Genomic DNA, 21,584 nt, shown 5'->3' on the forward strand with positions numbered 1-21,584 from the left:
GCTTCTTTTGTAAAACAGTAAATTTGAAAATTAAGAGATAACAACAGTAATTAATTAAAATTATATTTTTAATGCTAAAATATGAAGTGCTTATGCATACTGATACATTAACCATCACAGAAAATATTCTAGTAATTGCCTATACTCTTAGTTTAGGGCATCTGTGCATCTATAGAGCACCCTTGTACTCTATATACTGTATATACTCTGCATGTATGGATTTTTGTCAGATATATTGATGTCATAATTTTTTACTTCACTAAAAATGTTTAAGCACTGGCCTCACATATGCACAATCTGAGCTGTGTTTACTATTTCTACAAAATAGTGTCTTGACAAATTAGTTACTAATAACAGGTGAAGTCTATACTCCAACTTATCACCTGTACGGCACATATTGAGAATATTAATTTTTAAGTAAGTACGTACTTTGGTTTCTGAACAAGGACCCAGCAGACCTTGGAGAGAGACAAAGGGCTGCTCATAAAGAATGTAAAAGATGTATAAATACAGTGTATGTGACATGTCTGGTCAAGCAAAGACATGATGGGGACCGCTGCAACATCGCAGAATGTTTTGTATATTTTAGTGTTACGGTTAAAAGAAATGTTTGAAAAGCCAATGGGGTATTAAGTTGGATTTTATTTTCATTTCTCAGTAAACATCTACTTCTTACAATTCAACTTTTGCTGTGTTGTATTTTGTTTCCTTTATTAGGTTTTAGCATCTATTTTTGTTGTTATTACGTTTCACCAATATACAACCTATTTAACCATTAAATATCCAGTTGTTTCCCACTTTATCTGTGGTTGTGTCTTTCGCTACCATGCATTTCATGAATAATTCATTCTGATATTTATTAGATTGATATTTTGCATCACAGACTATTTCATTTTTTTCTCTCCTATGAATAATACGATTTTTAAGGGAATGTAAGAAATTAGTAGATGTCTCAAGGAGGGTAAAACAGGTTTTGCTCTGAGACCAGGAATACAACATACTATACTCCTCTACAAGAAGAATACTGTAGTCAAGCGTAATGTTAAAGGATAATACTGAGCTACTGATGTATTTATGTTGTACTGAAACATATAAGGCATCTTTTATATCACGCTTAAGTATTTTTTAATACTTGAGCAATATACTGTCTTTTGTTGCATCATAAAAAAGGTGTAAGATAGTGAAGGTTACAGTAAGTATAATTTAATTAAAAGAGAATGCAATATACTAGAATAGATGCAACAATCTATTTGAGTCTTTTATCATTATTTGATTATATTGCAGCTCTTTCCTAAGAGGTCCTTCCAATTCAGTTTTTTTTTGGCAAAATAGTCATTAAAGTAAAAGGAGAATACGACACCTAGTGTAGATAAGGGACATATTGTGAGGATGAGTATTGAGAAAGAGAAATCTGTTAAAACTGTTATTTGTATGAGGTGAATTTATTCATCTAGATACAAAGGAATTGTACTTATGTAATTTATTAATTTTTTGTGTCCTCTGCCAAACTGACACTGTTTCTTAGATTTTTAGGTTATTTATTTAATAACTATAGAGACAAAAAAAAAGGAAATCTTTATTATTATACCCTGCACTCAGCCTTTTTGTATCCTGCATCTCCAGGTCCGCCTGTCATTGTCATACCTCCCAAAAACACCTCTCTGAATATGTCCCAAGATGCACATCTCCAGTGCCAGGCAGTGGCAGATCCCCCCAACATGACATACGTGTGGGAAAAAGGTGGAGAAAATGTCTATCACATAGAGTGAGTGAACTACCATTTTGATTATTATCCTTTTTTCTTTTCTTTTTTTTCCGAGAATGTTGGAAAAGCTTAGTGGTTGTTACGTAAATCGAATTTTGTGCTTTTTGTTCAAGATTGCCTTCATTATCTTTTGCATCATAAAAAAAGGAAAATCACAAAAAGCGGATTACTGAGATTTGTCACATTAAATCTTTAATTTAAATTTTTTTTAAAAAAGGAAAAAGAACCCAACATGTTGGGCAGGTTGTACAAGAGATGAGATTTACTTTATAGTGACTGTATTGAAAATTTACCAGAAGCTTAACCTCACCTCCTCCTACAGTATATCTTAGTAATAGGCATTATAGCACACAAAAGCCCAATTCTGTGGGTTTAACAAATCCAGAACATTCCTTAAAAGTATGTCTGACATCTACTTGTGTCAGTTCATTGAATACTTTCATGACAATAACTAACATGCAGTCTGCAGAGTGTCTTTATTAAACAGGCGCAGATCTTGTACGTGTTGGTATATACTGACATTTTGGTGAATGAGGGCGAGTCTTCAGACTCTGCATTAAATAAAGGGATACATGAGATCACAAAATGTGCTCATGAAATTTACAGCAAGATGTCATCAATTTTATATGTTTTATCATTCAATTATTTATAAGGCACTCAAACCCCCTGTCACTCAAGTTCAAAAATGTCAGGTAAACGTGGATCCATACGTTCTGTTGATCTGGAAACATGGATACATTCATGCAAAGATCACTTTATTATGAAACCCTCATTGATGCTGCATATAATGCATGGTAAATGCAATACATAGTATGGTTTCTTTGAGTTTAATAGCTAATGTTTGCATGCACTAAAATAGCAACAAATTTACCAGGCAAATGTAAAATTGTTATAAAACTGCAACAGCACCAAGGAAAAATACACCCAATACAGCCTGTAGGTTTTTTTTTGTTATTCATAAAAACTGAGTATTTAGTGTCCCGTGGGAGTGTCTAAGGTGATCTGTGGTTTGTCTGCCAGAATATGCACATCACTGTGCTCAAGCTTTTTAGTGCCAAAAATAAGAAATGCTTTTAAAAATAACACCATGAATTGCTTTTATTTGTCAAGTTACTTCAGGGCACCTTTTCTAGCTGGAGATAGTCTTTCAGGCTATGCATTTGCAGTTGTTGTCATGCTTCAGAATTCATCATGGACCAATCACACGTCCCCACATACTGTTGAATAAGTATATAAGCACCTGACTTGACTTGTTGTTTTCTAGATACAAGTGAAACATCTAGACAGACCTGAATTAACGAAAATGAGCACTGAGTGATTTCTTTTCACTCTGAGGTAACATTGACTGCACAAACTGTTTTTACAGTCCTGTGGTGATCTAAGGGCCACGTTAAAGAACTCACAACTAAAAGGTTTCTTTGCTGGCCCAGAATTGAAAGCGCTTTGCAGTAATCAAGTCTGCTAGTGATGAAAGAATGCTTTATTCCTTCGGTATATGCCTAGGAGAGAGGGTGAGCTGTGCACCAGAAATATTCCTGAGATGATAGAAGGTGGATTTTTTTTTTTTTTTTTTTTTGCTACTTCAGATGTGAAATTTAAATAAGGAAAAAAAGAAACACACACACACGCTGAGGTTACTTGTTTGGGGCTTGACATTTTGTGCTAAGGATTTTAAGTCAGAGACGAGCCTCTGTTTTCATATTTTACCTGCAGTTCTTCTTAACTAGTGTGGCTTGTCTATGTTTGTCCAGGTGTAGACAACAGGGTAACACCCATTAGCTGATATGAAAAACAACATTGTATCACATTGAAGTTTTCTAAATCAGTGTTTATTTTCTTATGAATTAATGCCTCATATGCACTGGGCATTAAATATTAATGAGCACAGTGATTAAAAGTAGGGAAAAAACATATATTGCACTGCACTGTCCTCAGTCTCCAATTCTCTTTCTAGTATCAGCTGGTCAAAAGGTATGAAGTTAAAAGTTAGCTGATAGATAATGAATCAGTGGAATCAGAAATGTATCTCGGCAGGTGTTAGATGCAGAAGGTTATTAGTTTGTAAATACTGGAAACAGCATATTTTGTGTGTTTGTAAATGTGCAATTTCACCACAATGTTATAAGACAAAAAATAGGCCAAAATACTTCATTTATCTCATGGTTTTTAACTTATTTTTTTACCCCCAAATTATGTAAAGGACAATAAAAGATAACATTATGTTGTAGTCTCCAAACACAAAGAAAAATACAGAAATAAAATAAAAATAGAAAAGAGAAGAAATTCTGATGTTGCAGTAGCATCAGTCGTGTCACTTTAAAAGAAGAAAAAAGATATTGCCCTGAAAACTGCAAAGCGCCAAATGAGCTTTTCTCTATGAGAGGTTTCATAAAAGCTCTGTTTTGTGCCAGAGAGAAGATGGAGTGAGCAGGGAATGGCTCATGATTGCCAGCATATCATGCACCAGACAATTGAACAGTCTCTTAAAAAACAGTGGCTGGGATAGGGTCAGTTGAGCAGGTTGGGGGCTTAATTTGCATTACTTCTCCCCTTGAGCATTTCTCTAAAACAGGTATTACTGTTCATTATACTCAGGTTAATACTCAACCGGATCTCGATTGGTGGGGGGGAGATTCAGAGAGGCTTTTTGGACCTGATATATATTGCTGTTAACAGCTGAGTAGAGCGTATGAGGATTATTCTGATTATCTATGACTAATGGTGGGAAATAAGCCTTTTTTTTTCATTTCTTTGTTAAAAATAGTGAGGTGCTTTTTGACAGTGCCAAAATAGATTTCCTATATTCATTTCTCCATTTACACTCAGATTTCATGCTGTTGTTTGGGTTTAAGATGCAATCATGGCAAAAAAAAAAAAAAAAAAATCAACACATCCCTTTGAATTTGTCATATTTTCAGTGTATTTTGACCTTTGTACCTTTTAAGAAAGACACTATTCTCAAACTAATTATTTCATGTTCACAGCATTAATTACAAAAAGTAAAGTCATTCATGTGGAAACAGTAAGTAAAGTAAAGTCGTACAGCTGTAACACCTTCAGATCCATAAATTTCGGATCAGGTGTTCCAGATTGGGTGCCAATGATTGGACACTCTTTAGAAGTGAGAGCTGGAACCTGTCTTATTTAAAAAGTATGACATCAAGAGTCTGGTGTTTTCTTTGCTATTGAAGTGTGTCCTCTCATGTCAAGATCTAAAGAACTCTGTAAGGGAATCAGAAAAAAAGTTTTGGGTGCCTATGAGTCTGGCAAGGGACTTAAAAAGATTTTGTACAAGAATGGCTGCCCCAGCAAATTTAGCCCAAGAGTAAAGTGTTTGATGGAAAAAGTCTCCAAGAACCCCCTGGACTTTATTCCAGGACCTACAGGAAACTCTTGCTACTGTTCGTCTCAAAGTACATGTGCTGACCTGCAGATGAGATGTGCAAGGAAAAGACTTGGCTGCCTAAAAGTAACATTAGGCCAAAACCAAGACTCTTATGCCTGGCTTTTTGGGTTGCTGTGTTCCAGACTGGTAACTCAAATGTCGATTTGTCAAGTCACAAATGCTGTGACCATCACAAATGTGATGTGATGAGCATGTCACTTATGGACATTTGTGTGTAGTGTCATGATTTGGGGTCGCTGTGGACTGGGGAGTCTCTGAGTCCCAGTTATGAGCAGTTATTATCTTTGCTGTGTAAGATATTATGAATTTATTAAGTAGTTTAAAACTGAACCTGAAGGGTACCCTTTGATGGTATAATGGTTCCCATCAAATAAGCAAATCAGCCAAGGAATGGCTGCAAGAGAAGTGATGAAGAGTTATGAAAAGGCCTAGTCAGGTTAAAAGCTACGTTATCATCTTGTTGCCGTTCAGCAGAAATGATGTCACAAATAGAGCTGGCTATGTTTGTTTTACATTGTAGGAGGATTTAAATGGGCTGTACATGAAAAAAGCCCTCTATCATAATACAGTTGACTGAAATCTACATGTGGCAGTGGCAGAAAATTTTACAAGAGCCTGGTGGATAATTGTGCAAAAATACCTACAAGTTATTGATGCCAAACAGGGCAGTATTAGCTTAAGAGAGCAAGAGTAACGTGGATATTAAATGTGTTTGTTGAGTTATTAGAATAGAAACTGCTAATTAAAAATGCTAATTATTCCATGTATGAAAAAACAAACAAACAAAAAGCAAACAATTTATTTTTTTGAATGAGCCCTGTACATCTATCATTTTTCATAAGTAAATCACCTTAGGAAAACCTTTTTGTTTTTTTGTTTTTTCCACTTTATTGATTGATTGATTTATTTTTACCACAAGGGGAATCAGTAACTCCCTGAAAAATTATACCCATGCTAGCGAAATATGATACAAAAAGTGAGAAGGTAGTTTAGTGCTGAAGCCTTGGGCACAGTAGCACTTTTGTGCTATACCCTAACACATGCATGGCTTTCTGTCTACACCAATAATGCCAACATGCTGTTGCAGGTATTATCCTTGCCTTATTAGTTCAGCATGTTAGCTTGCAATTAGTTGCTAATTACTGCTTAAAAAAAGTAGAGCTGAAGCAAATGGTAATTTTATTAGGTGATTACAGGTATTTAATTATAATGTACTGGATAAACTAAAGCTGACACTTTTAACCTGGGAAAAAACGAATATAAGGAAATGTAAATATGTGGCTACATTCTCTATATGTCTATTTTCCATAGCAATTCATTCCATAGTTGATGGCATATTTTAGTTTTGACACTAGTGCTGCTGAATAAAATTGACGATAAAGAAATGTACGTCCAATAAACCTTTGACCTCTTGTTTTATTTTGTCCTGTAAGATGGTAAAAAACAACTTCTTACCATCTCCAGTTTTATTCTGCAGGTTGTCCTCTGTGTGTCTGCCTGTTCCTGAGGCAGTTAACATACCGAGGGTTTGATAGAGATTTGTTTGCTAAAGAAGCTGGCCCCCGCTGCAACTGACTGATACAGTAAATGCGCCGTAAAGCCTCATAATTGAGTTAAAAGAGCTTGAAAAGCTCTGTAGGCCTTCAGCATTGGCGATAAATCTTTGCGGTCACTGACAGTGACCCATATCACATTTTTCGATTGATTCTCTGTTAACATGAAACTGAAACAACTAAAATATTCAGTGGCACTGGCTATTTTTCTTCAATGCAAGAGGAAAACAGTAGTGCTAAGAAATATTCAAGTTTCTTATAGTACGTGAATGTGAATGTGGCTGAAGGTGGTCCCTTAAACATAACACCAAAGTCACAAGCCTGTTAGATGGATTTGTTTGTTTGTCTTTTTTTTCCTTTCTCTTTAAATATAAGGATGTATAACATGAGTGGGCACACTGCCTCTCACTCTAACTGAAATAAAATGAAATGTCCTTAACCTCCATCTGCACAGAACAGTGAATAACAATATTAATAATAACAAAAAAAAAAACCCTCCTACACTTTTGATGTTCTGAAAATGTGCTAGAGAATATTTCCCTCTTATTCTAAAGTAGCTGGTTTGCTCTCATACTGATGTTTTTCTCAAGGTCTCTAAAGTCACGAGTGAAGATCATGGTAGATGGGACTCTACTTATCTCCAGGCTGATCCCAGAGGACTCTGGCAACTACACCTGTGTGCCAACCAATGGCCTGCTCATGCCGCCAACTGCCTCTGCCATCCTCACAGTGATGCGTACGTTTGTGTGTGGTCTGTGGCTAATATATAATAAGATGTCATAAGAAGAAATATTTACTGTGTACTTCATTTATCCCAGATTGGTCAATTCTTTTTAGCTACAACACACAACATCTTAAATAAGTTAAACATACACTAATTAATGTACTATATAGCAAGTAAAATATTTCAGTAACTCCAGCAGAAACAACATTTCAAATGGCTACAAAAGTGGTAAAGCAATTAATAGTAAAGCATTAATTGGCTCACAAGTGTCTGTTTTAACTAAGCTGAAATTAATTAAACATCAGGGTACAGATGACTGTCTGCTAGACAGATGTGTTGCATTATAGAGATATTGTATCAAGTATGAAACAATTTTCCGTGTCTGTCCTTGTGGCAGGGGAGCTGAATCAGTCTGTTAGAGAAAGTGCTTCAATGTTTGCTTAGTAACCTCTGCAGTACAGCATAAAAGTTGTCCAGTTTTCATCCAATCACAGAGCCACTATGAGTCCTTAAAAGACTATTTGTAATTTCCTTCAAATTTCATTTCTTTTCATTATTGTCTCTATTATTATGAATATTATTGTCATTAAGGCCTGAGCACTCACAGTGTAAAGGCCCCATTGTATCTGCTCAGTTTAATATTATTTCGACAAAATAATTGCCTGTTTGAGGGCCTAAATTGCATGAAAACTTGTGAAATCTGGCAGTAATTTGGCATTGATTAATTTTAGAAACAACTTCAATAGCAAGGTAAGAGTCCACATGGACTGCCTATGTAACATTTCTGGATTTTAAAACCTTGGTCACCTAGAATAATCAGGTCATTCCCAGTAACCCTCAAACCATTAAAACACACAAAGATGCAAAAAATATTATCAAAGATGTACTTCTATGGGGTGTGAGCATGACACATTAGATAGTGTTTCAGTGGATGGTGCTGACAGAAATCCATCAAGTGTTGGCATCACAGATGGCAGGAGGCTAACACACATAGTAGAGGAAGCTGACACACCTGTATGTAAGTCAGGCGTTGAGTAGCTTGGTCATCCAGAAAGAACCAGAGTCCATTTGCATCACAGTACAAATAAACTTTGACTTGTTCATCTTGTTTTAGTTCACTATGCTGCATTTTCAGCACTGATAACTTCTGAACAACTTTCCTCAGCACAGATAACCAAAGCTTTAGGATCAACTGTGCTGTGTGAATATAGAGTAAAGAAACTCAGCCTTTGCACAATCCTCCTTTTCATCTAAGTCCATTAAGGCAAGAACCAAGCTCCCCTATGCCTTGAAAATGTCTAGATTATTATTTTTTCTTTAGAGGCAAAAAAGAAAGTGGATTCTAAGAAACCAGCCGTGTCATATATTTTATATAGTTTATATATTGAAAGGGTGGTCTCCTTATTGAATGAAGGGTACATGTACATATAGAGGTTTTACAGTGTGTATACTTCTGTTATGTTTCTGGAGTGGAGATGATATATGTATTTTTGAAAACATATTTCTATTTTTATCTAGTATCTTTGATAGTCTTTAAAATACAAATATGTATCGAAATTAGGTTTTACTTGCCCATGGGCAAGATATGTTTACTCCATGGTCCTGACAAAGATAAAAACAAAATTATAACTAAACTGGTGAATAGAATATTTAGGAAACCATAACATGATTAGTGTGAGTACATATATGATGGATTTATCTGCCAATGCCAATTAGGATTTACTACATATCTGACATGTTTTGCTTACTGTGGGTTGCTGATGACAAAGGGTCAATTAGTCTGAGCTTTCTTTCATATGTCGCATGTATTCCCTTCATGTGGAGTGGCAGTCTTCACTTTAGAAACATTGTAGCATCGTAAGGTAGACAAACACTGTGATGGACAGTCACAAACAATATTTTAAGCTTCATTTTAAGCACTAAGTCATAAAAAAACATGTCCTGATTAGTTTAATTACCACTAAGAAAGCCCCAGTCATATTTTATATATTGAAACAGTGATCTCAGAAAAAATATATAAAAGACAGTAGGAAAGTGAAAGTAACTGATAACTTTAATGCCAAGCGGCAAAGGATATCCGTACCTTCTTTCAACAGAGGTACAGTGGAAATTACAAAGTTCCTGGATGAGACTGATAACTAGTGTTTATTAAGGAAATCTATATAAATTAAATCAAAAAGATGAAAATAAGATTCCAGAGACATTAAATATGGTGTTTTATTGCACTGCTGTCAGCAGTAGAATTAGTTCTGAAATAAACTGTAATGAAAAAATGCACAGTTCCTAGAACTGATGTAGAAAACTAGACCATACATTCCCTTGAAACCCCAATTTTTGTCTTGTTTTTTCCGCTTATTGTATTTTTTATTTGTGAGGCTTCTTTAAGGTTTTGTAAACAGTTCCCTATTAACATTTTGCTCTTGCCTGTGAAATATATTATTCTGTCAGGCACTCAGTCAACTGCAAACTTCTTATACTGAATACACAGACTTGCAGAAAATGCACTACAACAAAACAATTGTTTTTCAAAATAAGTTATGGATCATGGCACAGTTCCTCTGCAGTGGTATGTGCAGTTTTCCTCAGTGTTGACACAGTAAAGTATTTGAATGCTTAACTATTACAAAAATAAATAATGTTTTATCTATATAACTGTTCTCAGACCCAGCCCAGGCACTAAAAATGCCCCAGGAAACATACCTCCCCACAGGTATGGATGGTGTGGTTTCCTGCCCAATGGTAGCTCAGCCCCCGCTGCTCCGTGTGGATTGGATGAAGGACGGAGAACCAGTCGACCTGTCTTTGGTAATAAGAATAATAATTTCCACATAACCGCACATTTTCCTTAATAATCAGCCTTTGCTGTGTCCTTAAAAAAATGCTATCCCCTGTTCTGTGCACCCAACACTAGACTATTGATTTATGATACTCACAAGGAATCACTGGCTGTTTTCTATTAGTACAGAATGCACAATTTGTCCAACATTGCTGTGAGCTTTATGACTCGATAGCTTTGAGCATTTACTATATTTATTTACTATTTATGTAGTTATTTAAACATTATAAATTCACATTTCCTGTGCTGACGCATCAAAATATGTTCTGTTTCCTAGGTCTAAGGCCATGCAATCACATACATTTTAATAGAGTGGCAGACTTTTTTCAGTCTTAAAAGCTATGAAAGCCATCCTTAAGGCATTCCTTACTGCCCCGTGTACTCCCATCTTTTTCTATTATTCTTCTGCTTTCACTTCAATCTACTGCTCATTTCATCTCATTGGATAAATGGGTGTAGGAACCATTACAGATGGGGGAGGGGAGTAGCTTTGTCCTTTCTTTAAAAAAAAAAATAGTTGCGCACACACACACACACACACACACACACACACACACACATACATACATACATACATACATACATACATACATACATACATACATACACATATATATATATATATATATATATATATATATATATATATATATGAGGTGGTGCAACAATACTCGTATCGATATTGAACCGTTCGATACAGTGCTTTCGGTTCGGTACGCATATGTATCGAACAATACAGAGGATCGCAAGTTCGATTCCTGCCTGGGGCGTCTGTATCCAGTAAGAGTCCTAAGGCTAGACCCCTTATGCTAAGCAAGCCTACCGCAGACATGAGCGAGACAGATAAATATGAAGGCATGCCGGCTCGGACGCCGCCCGGATCAACAAGGTCCGCGTCAGGTGTTGAGGAACCAGGGTACCCTGACGAAAAGTGGGCTACTGGAACAAGAAGGCATCGGTGGGCAAGAGACGAAAACAGGGCGTTGTTGGAATGCTACTACGCAAGTAACCCCGGCGGAAGGGGCTACATGAATAGGATGAGGGACCTATGGATTCTTCGATACCCAACATCCACAATGACGGCGAAAAGTGTTCCAACATTCGAAAGAAGGGACTGCTCTCACAGCTAGAGATTGACGAGGTACAACACAAATGCTACGGCAAGGAGGAGTCAGGACGCCCGGTCAGGGGGGAGATATCATCACCCCCACCCGAGATTGGGTACATAGCCCCAAGTGCGATAGGAGAAGGATTGTTGAGTGCGAGAGGAACTGACCTGAAAAATAGGATCATGGCCAAGCTTGAAACCTGGATCCCCCGTAGCCGGTTACCAAGATTACGTGAAGTACCCTCAGAAGGTCTGCTAGATGATGTTAATGCAGCACTACGGACAATACCTACAACCACGATTACCAACACTAACAAGCTGATCTACAATACGGCAGCAGTGATCAGTGAGATGCTTGGCTATAAGTAGAACAGCCACAAGGAGCAGTACCCTCCATGGAGAATCAGGCTAGAGGGCAACATCAAAGTAGCACGGAGGGAGGTTAGCCAACTAACGGAGTTGCAGAAAGGTGCGACAAAGAAGGTGCATAAAAAATACAGCAAGCTGTCCATACCTGAGGCCTTGGAAACTGCCAAGCAAAGACTCACAGCCTTGGCCTGCTGCTTGAGGAGGTACACCAGAGAGATAGAAGGCAGGAGAATAAACCAGCTGTTCTCCGCAGAAACCAGCAAAGGTGTACTCTCAGTGGCAAGGGAAAAATAAGAGAACAGCACCACCAAGGCTGGAGACGGAGCAATACTGGAAAAGCATATGGGAGAAGGACGCAACCCATAACGGCAATGCTCAGTGGCTAGTGGATCTGAGGGCAGACCATAGCAACCTCCCTGAACAGGGTCCAGTAACCAGACATAGAGGACAGTTACAAGTACCTGGGGATCCCATAGGCGAATGGGAACCATGAAGAGGCCGCTAGGAAAGCTGCAACCACCAAGTACCCACAGAGTGTCATGCAAGTCCTGAGGAGTCAGCTGAATGGTAAGAACAAGATCCGAGCTATCAGCACCTACGCCCTGCCTGCGATCAGGTACCCAGCTGGTATAATAAGTTAGCCAAAGGAGGAGATAGAAGCCACTGACATAAAGACAAGAAAACTCCTTACCATGCATGGAGGGTTTCACCCCCCAAGTCCAGCACCCTGAGGCTGCACGCTAAGCGGAAGGAAGGGGGCCGGGGACTGGTGAGTGTCAGCACCACAGTCCAGGATGAGACAACGAACATCCAAGAATACATTGAGAAGATGGCCCCAACTGACCGAGTGCTCAGTGAATACCTCAGGCAGCAGAAACCCAAGAAAGAGGAGGTAGACGAGGAACCATCATGGAAGGACAGGCCCCTGCACAGTATGTACCACCGGCAGATAGAGGAGGTGGCTGATATCCAGAAATCCTACCAGTGGCTGGACAAAGCTGGACTGAAAGACAGCACAGAGGCACTAATCATGGCAGCACAAGAACAAGCTCTGAGTACAAGATCCATAGAGGCTGGGGTCTATCACACCAGGCAAGACCCCAGGTGCAGGCTGTGTAAAGATGCCCCAGAGACAATCCAGCACATAACAGCAGGGTGCAAGATGCTAGCAGGCAAGGCATACATGGAACGCCATAACCAAGTGGCCGGCATAGTGTACAGGAACATCTGTGCCGAGTATAACCTGGAAGTCCCGAGGTCAAAATGGGAGATGCCCCCAAGGGTGGTGGAGAATGACCGAGCTAAGATCCTGTGGGACTTCCAGATACAGACGGACAAAATGGTGGTGGCTAACCAACCGGACATAGTGGTGGTAGACAAACAGAAGAAGACGGCCGTAGTGATCGATGTAGCAGTTCCGAATGACAGCAATATCAGGAAGAAGGAACACGAGAAGCTGGAGAAATACCAAGGGCTCAGAGAAGAGCTCGAGAGGATGTGGAGGGTGAAGGTAATGGTGGTCCCCGTGGTAATCGGAGCACTAGGTGCGGTGACTCCCAAGCTAGGCGAGTGGCTCCAGCAGATCCCGGGAACAACATCGGAGATCTCTGTCCAGAAGAGCGCAGTCCTGGGAACAGCTAAGATACTGCGCAGGACCCTCAAGCTCCCAGGCCTCTGGTAGAGGACCCGAGCTTGAAGGATAAACCGCCCGCAGGGGCGTGCTGGGTGTTTTTTATTTTTATTTTATATATATATATGCTGGGTGTAATATATATGCCTATATCTATTTATATCTATATTTATTTCTTTTACAATGTAAGACCTTGGGAAGCAGCTTTTAAAATTAAATCATTCCCTTAGTTTTGTGTGCAAAACAGCCACCCGCTTCCTTTTCCCCCTCATCTTTACACAGTGAGCTGACCCCCTCCTCAGTGCTTTATGTCTGAGCTGTGGACATGTCAGCAGATGAGATGCACCACAGGAAATGCGTTAGATTCCTGCAGTGTGGGACACAGGCGCTAGAGTCAGGCTGTTATTCTGCCAATTATTCCAATTCTACCATGGACGTCACAAGCTCTCATACCCACAGTAATACTTTCTTACTGCCTCATTCTGGGAGGGGGGGCATGATAGCAATTTTGACTTCATTATACTGAGTGGCAACCTTTTGCACAGTCAAAGCTAAACACAAGCCTTCCAGCTGTGACTTAATGGAACAAAAAAATGACTGAAAATTTACGGTTTTAAAAGCAAATGCTTGAAAGCTTTGCAGGCCATTTCTGTTATGTGTGTTTTGACTGACCTGACTGAGAAAAATAAAAAAATAAAAAATCTTTTCTAATCAGACAAAAATCACATCTTTTAACATTTATTGTAAATCTCTTCTTGCAAAAACGGTGCCATTTGGATGGAATCTGTGTAGCAGGGACTACAAATATCAAAAACTGTACTTACTATACAGTGAATCATTCATACATATCTGAAAAGCGCATATTTTGCTTGCTTGGTTACGGATTTCCTGCCATTTAGCTCTTTGAGCATTCTGCCTACTTCCTGTTTAAAATATGTTTTTTACATTTACTTGGTGTATTATTCAAAATTGTGTTTGCTAGTTCCTTTTAACCTCTTACTGTGAGAGGTGTATACAAATTGTGCATTTCTCTCAGTATCCAGGATGGACCTTAGCACCAGATGGTTCTTTGTTCATGGCAACTGTCAACGATGATGCAGCGGGCATGTACAGGTGTACTCCGTACAACAGCTATGGCACTATGGGCACATCTGGACCAACTAGTGTAATTCTACAGGTTAGTGTGCAGTCCAGGCCACCTGGGTCTCTCACCACAGGGATGCTGTGTATCACATGAAGCCACTGTAATGATGTACACAAGACAGATTACATTTCACGCACCACAAATACCGCCTTTGTGTTTTAGATGTGACCTAAAAGCTCATCGAATCTGCCTCCGAATCTGTCCTGTTCTTATGACTGAGCTGTCAATTGTGATAATTTTAATTAGCCACAACTGTATCTGTCACAGCGAATTAAAAACTTTAAGAGAAACGACATTTTATTGACCTTTTTACTCTGACGTGAGCCCTCTGACATTAATAGAAGTCAACTCAGAGTAACTACAATGGTGGCACTATTGGGGAGTTAATTGTGTGGCTAATCCTTTTGTTATTAAGATAATCTTGTCCAAAGCGGCAGTAATCCAGTCTTAAAATCCATTGTTGGGATTGCTGCGGACTCCTTAATTCAGCTATATTGTTTTGGCAATTCGCAGGATCCCCCTTCATTCAGCATCACTCCGGAGAAACAGTATAAAGTGGAGGCTGGTAGAACCCTGCTTATCCCCTGTCAAGGAAATGTGGACCCAACAATTAAAGTGACCTGGAGCAAGGTAAATTACCCACTGTGGTTTATTTAAAAAGCGAGCTGTCCTGTTTTATTCATGTCAGTGCAAATGCTTACGCGGATCTTCAATTTATATTGTTTACTCAGAAATCAGAATCAGACACATGAGTCAGTGCTTGCACAGGGCATAGAGTACATATGATGCAGTCTGGGTGTATATAAACAGATACATTTCCAGTTATTGTTTTCCTGATGTACTTTTCTAAATGAGTAAAGACAATATTTTTCACTCTTCCACCCTGCATCCATTTGACTCATGATGACTCATCTTGCACTTAGGGATGTATACATAAATGTATCCAGTAAAACACGTTGAGGGGTGACTGCCTAACCCCTCCCATCGTATAAATCTGTACTTGACCTTAGCTTGTGGGTAGTAGTAGCTGGTGGAGCTGTATCATGTAGGAGGCGTGTGTTTTGATTGCAGTTGGCAAAAATTTTGTTTAGGCTTCCAAAGGACAGAGGTCTAATTTATTCATTTCTAGTTGATCCTCCTCCTCCTCATCTAAGAACATGGATAAAGGAGGTGTGGATGGATGCAAACAGTGCTGTACAGCTCTGTGATGTGTTGTGCTGTAGGCACTTAACATGCCATCTTCTTAGTTATCTAAAGGATTTGAGCTCATCTCCTGTATAATAATATCCTACGCAGATTTTCCAGTTCACTTGAAAATAAGTCGCATTACAGAAGCCCCAAACGCAATTTCATTGTTCTTGACAATGACAATAAATAAATAAATACTAATACTAATACTAAATAAGAGATGCTCTTGCTGCCATTTGACTAGTCTAAGAAGTAACTAGACGAAATGATGATGAGTGCAGCCAGAAGCAAAATCAGTGCATCAGTGTCTTTCCTTGCGAGAGATTGAGACCAGTCAGCAGTTGAAAGAGCAACTTTATCACCACTTTTTATTATGAAATTGCCTACTTTTCAATTTAAAAAAGGACTTTATATCCACACTCACAGAAATAAGGGCAAAAATCGGATGGTTGTATAACAAAATTGCTATGCATGCTGTAAACTTTACGACTCAAATTTAGCAGAAATCTGCTGTTTAACATCCTTTGTCATTACATCTCAAATCCAGTCACTTGGAGTATAGACAGTAGACTGTATATAATGTGGGTATAACCTTAGTACACTCACCCAGCAGATATTTGAAGTTTTCACTTAACCATTTTGGCTACTGCCATAATTTTTGAAAACCAGACACTGTGAATTGGACCTTTGTTCCATTCCTGGTCTCTGTTGTGGCTCTGTTTGCTATTCTAGCCCACTTATCAAACAATCGGCATACACAGCATTGTCCATGTTGAGTTGGGGTGCAACATGTTTGCAGGGTTTGAAGGCTCTCCACAATACCTCTTCAATGGACACAACAACAGTATCATAAATGAATCATGTGATGTTTCTACAGTCATTGGTGTACAATCAGACCTCTTTTCACAAACAGGGCCCCCAGTGGCTATTAGAAGAATTGCAGGTTTAATAGCTTTTCAAACCTAGAGGACTACATTCAATTTTTCAATGGAGCCCAAACAAAATCAATCAATCAATCAATAAATAAGCTTATCAATAAATATATTTCCCAATATGTCTGGTCAGCAATGCATATTAAATTGCACAAGTTAAATTAACTCTTGACTTGTGTTTGATTTGTAATTTGTTTGTCCTAATATGTCCCAGCTATTTGTGAAAGTTATAAGATGTTTCATTCATGCTATAGGTACATCTGATTATGCCAACGCAGAGAGTTTTCTTCCACATGTGAATGGTTTGGTGTTTTTGATAGGTCGGCCTGGCTCGTAGCGTTTCCTACTCCGTAGAACCGGATGGTTCTTTGCTGCTGCAGCCTTTGACCAAGGACCACCAGGGGGTGTGGGAGTGCAGCGCTTCTAATCGTGTAGCCTCAGTAAAGACCAGTACACACGTATTTGTTCTGGGTGAGTCCTGTCTAACAATACCATAACCACACAGTGATTACATGAGCTGTGCACATTTTTAGTTTTTACTTTCCCAAATTATTTTCTGTATACCTGTGTAAACCTTTATTACACCCAGCACAGGCCAGATGCCTGTGCCTCCACTCCGCCTCCGATGGATAAATGTGGTACAGAGAGAGATGGCCTCTAAACTCCAGGTAGTTGAAGTGCTGGCCGATTTCCATCAACACCTCTCCATTCCCTCCATTACAGGAACCAGTCCCCATGCGGCTACCTCTCTGTCCGTGTCTCCAGGGGTGAAGCAGGCCAACATATCCTGGGAGGCAGGCTTTGATGGAGGATCAGCACAGACATTTTCAGTTTGGTGGGTGTAAAGCCACCCACTTTCTTTTCGGGCAGTAACCATGGCAGCCATCGACAGCAGTGGTATCACTCTATTGATCTCCCGAATGAGGAGTTCATTTATCTGTTATCACTTGTTGGCAGCTTCAATAAAAAAAAACGCTGCTACAGAGCATTACTTTATAATGCAGTGGCCATGCTAGCTACAATACAAGGTTACTGACAAAAGAGAGGATAATCTGCCCACTTTCTTTTCCTGTGAATCAGCACTTTTGTTATGATGAATCATAGATGAATGGATTTTGTTTTAGATATGCTTGTGGTGTGGTGGAGAGAATAAAAGGAATCTTAAATTGGTGGAACTTGGTCAAAAACAACCAGAATTATGTGTGCACTGTTAAAAATAAAGTTTAGCATGAACACGAAGTGTATATTTTCTAATTAATTTCAAGAAATAAATAATAAACTATATTTAGATCACTATGTATTTTTTATGTCAGAGAATACTAGTACAGAGATACACAAAAGTTCTTCAAAGACCACACTGTAACCTGAGAGTGCTACATCAGATGAACATGAGATGAGCTGTCTTAATCCTTGAGAGGGAACTGGGTCAGTGCTACAGTAAGGAGCACATAAATAAATCTAAACGACTTCAAAAATACTAAAATAGATCAGCCATGAAGGATAAACAACCTCCCGAGTCTTGGCTGCAGCTTCCTTTGATAGCCTGTGGTCACAGCATGTGTTGCCGTGACCACAGGTTAAATGAAAATACTACAGTGAGAAAAGCAAGAGGATGATCGTCTTACTATAAGAAGTTCAGCATATAAGGATATTTGGGTATAATGTGAAAGTTATACCTATTGAAACTTTAATCACCATACGTTTCAGTTATGTTCACAAATGATTTTTAAAAAAAAACATGTTCTTGTTGCACTTTGTTGCGTCTAGCAGAAGAAATGTTAAAAATCATGCATATGTGTTATAGCTCTTTGGGCAGCTTTTTATTCCTCTTGAAAATGAAACAAGTCTCTGCTCTTGTAATTTTCCTAATAAAAGTGATTTGCTTGTTGCAGAACACAGTAAAATAAGGTCTCTGCACTGAATTCTTTGTACACTTGAATATCAAAAGAGAAAGTCAGCTTAACCATGTTAATGTTACCAGTAGCACTGATGGAGTCCAAGTCATCATTTTAAAAAAACAAAAAACCTGCTTTTCTGAAACTGGTATTAATATTTCTTCTGCTGTTTTTGAATAGGTGAATAGGGTATTTTTTAGCCTTAAGGTCAGGTAATTTTCTCTGTAGAGAAAAGACGTGTAGAACCTCAGCTCTGGTAGAAACATGAAAATCACTATAATTGGAGTTGCAAGCTCTCTGTGCAATTTCACAGGATACATCAGTGCCGTCTCTGCCACACATTCTGGAGCTGATGACGAATATGAATGTTTAATGAAACCTACTTTTCTGTCATGTTTCATAAAATCACACTCCCAGAATTCCCTGCTCCTCTATTGTTCTCACTCCTTTTCTCTTTGTCTCGCCTCCTCTGCAGGGTGAAAAAGATTTCAGCAAGTGATGATGATGGGAAGCAGGACTGGTTCTCTGTGCCTGTGCCCCCCTCCTCTGGCACTAGGCTGCAGGTGACAGGCCTGTCTCCTTCCACCGACTACCAGTTCAGTATCCTGTCTCAGAATAAAATGGGAACTGGCCCCTTCAGTGACATCGCCACTACACGGACTTTGGGTCAGTATCATCCCCTGGTTTTATCTAAATCTGTCTACGGAGCTGCAATTTCAAAGGATGATCTTATTTTGGCACAAAATGGAGATTTGCTGTCTGATTCACTCCAAAGCTCCAAAGCTAACACATCTATTATCAGATGTTTGTATTCCTCCTCACTCTCAGCTGCAGCTAATTAAGGTTAATTCTGCCCAAAGGCCAAAAGCAAACTTTAGCTGTTGTGTGATAAATACACGAGTCAGCTCTCAGTGACAATAATAATGTTCTTGCAGTACAACTAACTTTGTGACTGAAGAAGTCTGTAAGTTATTTCATCAGTTGGTCTATTCCCCAGCACAAACCTAAACATCATTTTCAGTCATGATTTTCGGTGCCTAGAAGATGAAACCTAATGGGTTTATCTCATCTTTCACGTCTTTCACATTTCAGGCTCGGTCCAAAAATTGATTAACTGGTTCGCATACATGTGTTGTTTCTTATCTCACTATTGCTACTTTTAAATACAGACTTAAAATGCCAAATAAACACATAAAACAAAAGGTCTGCACACTCATTGCAACTCTTATAGCATTCTTTGATCCCATTTAAGCATTCCTGTAGTGACACAAACTGGAAACAAAATACAGTGCAGTGAAACAGGATTTCCTCTCTTCACGATTTCTTATTTTTCTTTTTTATGTTTGCTACACGTTTCAAATAAAAAAAAATTAATGTTAGACAAGGTCAACTAAATGAATAATATATGCAGTTTTTAAATGATGATATAATTTATTAAGGGGGTAATAAGCAAACCTACCTGTGCCCGTGTGTGGAAAAAAAGTTGGCCCTAAATCTAATAACCTTCTTATCGCTGGGGAGCAATTTTGGCCCACTCTTCTTTGTAGAATTGTTTTAATTCAGGCACGCTAGAGGGTTTTCAAGCATTAAAGGCCCGATTTAGGTCATGCAAAACCATCTCATTTGAATTTAATTCCAAACTTTGACTAGCTCACCTTTGTTTTGTCTGTTTGAACAATTCAGAGGTGGACTTGCTGGTGTGTTTCAGATCATTGTTCATAGGTTACTTTTTCACATAGGTTTGGATAGCTTTTTTTTAAAATTACATTTTGTATTCACTCAAGTGATCTTTGTCTAATATAAAGGTTTTTTTTTTACTTTAAACTAGCGATATCCCCATTAGCTTGCGCTAAATAATGCTAAGACACTAAACGGAGATAAAAACATATATAAAGCTTAGCATGTAAGCACTGTCAGAGCAGTATAAATAGAGAGAGCTGCCAGCATGCCTGTCACTCTTTTTCATGTTTAACTTTTTTTTTTTTTCCAGCATTGGGCCCATATGTTCAAAGGTATTTTGTGTGATTTACAGCTCTCTGGTGTCATCAAAAAATTATCAAAATTTAGCTTAGGGCAAAAACCAACATTAAAATGCAATGTTTATACACCCAGTGGCACTACTCTTTTCTTCATAGATGAATGGATAGTACATTAAAATCCGTTTAGTCCTGTGCCTCAGACTCGTGAAGGCTGGAGTTGTGGCTGTTGCAGTCTGTGGAAATGTTGTTAAATGCAGAATTTTCTTTTCCTTGCTAGAAACATTTTTTTCATTCCAGTCAGAGAAAATATATCTGTGAGACATCTGAGAGATCATGGAAATTAATTTGAAGGTGAAATCCATTGGATAGGAAGTAAAAAGATAACATTTAGATTTTTATTTTTTAAGATATTTATGTTGGGAGCCAAAAAAAATAAAATAAAGGCTAGACTCAGGGGAAACAAACAACCTGATCACGTTAGTTTGTCTTTGTTAAACATTCATGGCAGCAGTTAATTATAATAATATGATAATCCTGAAAATAAGGAGTAAGCATGCTATATCAGTGGTTTCAGTTAGGAATTAGATAGATAAAATTGGATGGATGGATATGTTTTATCAAAAAGTCTTGAATTTACCAAACTGCATAAAGATGACTATGTGTTTCTTGTTTGGTACACTGCAAAAGACTAATGTCAACCTCTCTCTTATTCCCCTCACATTCTGAAGATTGAGCATCAGTGGCTGTAGCAATTTCCTCTGGTGTAATTTAATTTTTCCGCCAGAACATATCAAGCTGATCGACTGAAGCTCTTTCTCATTCTCTCTGCATCAGATCCTCCACCAAGGAAAAATAAACTAAAGCCCCCTGCATTGCTGTCAGCTAATCGGAGTTCAGCAGGTGTTGTTCTGCAATGGTCCCTTTCTGAAGCACAGCACCCTCCCGTCACTGGCTTTGTTCTCCAATCCCGCACCGAGCAAGGGGAGTGGTTTAATTTGGACGAGGACATCAGTGCCAACAGTAGCGAGATAGTGGTTCCGGGTCTGCACAAGGTA

The 21,584-nt window shown here is 38.6% G+C and overlaps 1 protein-coding gene across 2 annotated transcripts in view; it reads left to right on the top strand.

The window, feature by feature from the left end:
- igsf9a (immunoglobulin superfamily, member 9a) overlaps positions 1-21,584 on the top strand; it is a 63,435-nt gene that overhangs the window by 30,725 nt on the left and 11,126 nt on the right. For both annotated transcript variants that reach the window (XM_085359659.1, XM_085359660.1), the window contains 9 exons: positions 1,624-1,765; positions 7,315-7,460; positions 10,111-10,253; positions 14,428-14,568; positions 15,049-15,165; positions 16,976-17,126; positions 17,379-17,490; positions 19,026-19,216; positions 21,364-21,581. In XM_085359659.1, the coding sequence (XP_085215785.1) occupies positions 1,624-1,765; positions 7,315-7,460; positions 10,111-10,253; positions 14,428-14,568; positions 15,049-15,165; positions 16,976-17,126; positions 17,379-17,490; positions 19,026-19,216; positions 21,364-21,581 (1,361 nt within the window). The remainder of the gene's footprint in view (positions 1-1,623; positions 1,766-7,314; positions 7,461-10,110; positions 10,254-14,427; positions 14,569-15,048; positions 15,166-16,975; positions 17,127-17,378; positions 17,491-19,025; positions 19,217-21,363; positions 21,582-21,584) is intronic.

The sequence above is a fragment of the Diplotaxodon limnothrissa genome, linkage group LG7 (genome assembly GCF_057381915.1).
Source record: "Diplotaxodon limnothrissa isolate DT_005_m linkage group LG7, D_limnothrissa_male_GT1.1, whole genome shotgun sequence".
Taxonomy (NCBI): domain Eukaryota; kingdom Metazoa; phylum Chordata; class Actinopteri; order Cichliformes; family Cichlidae; genus Diplotaxodon; species Diplotaxodon limnothrissa.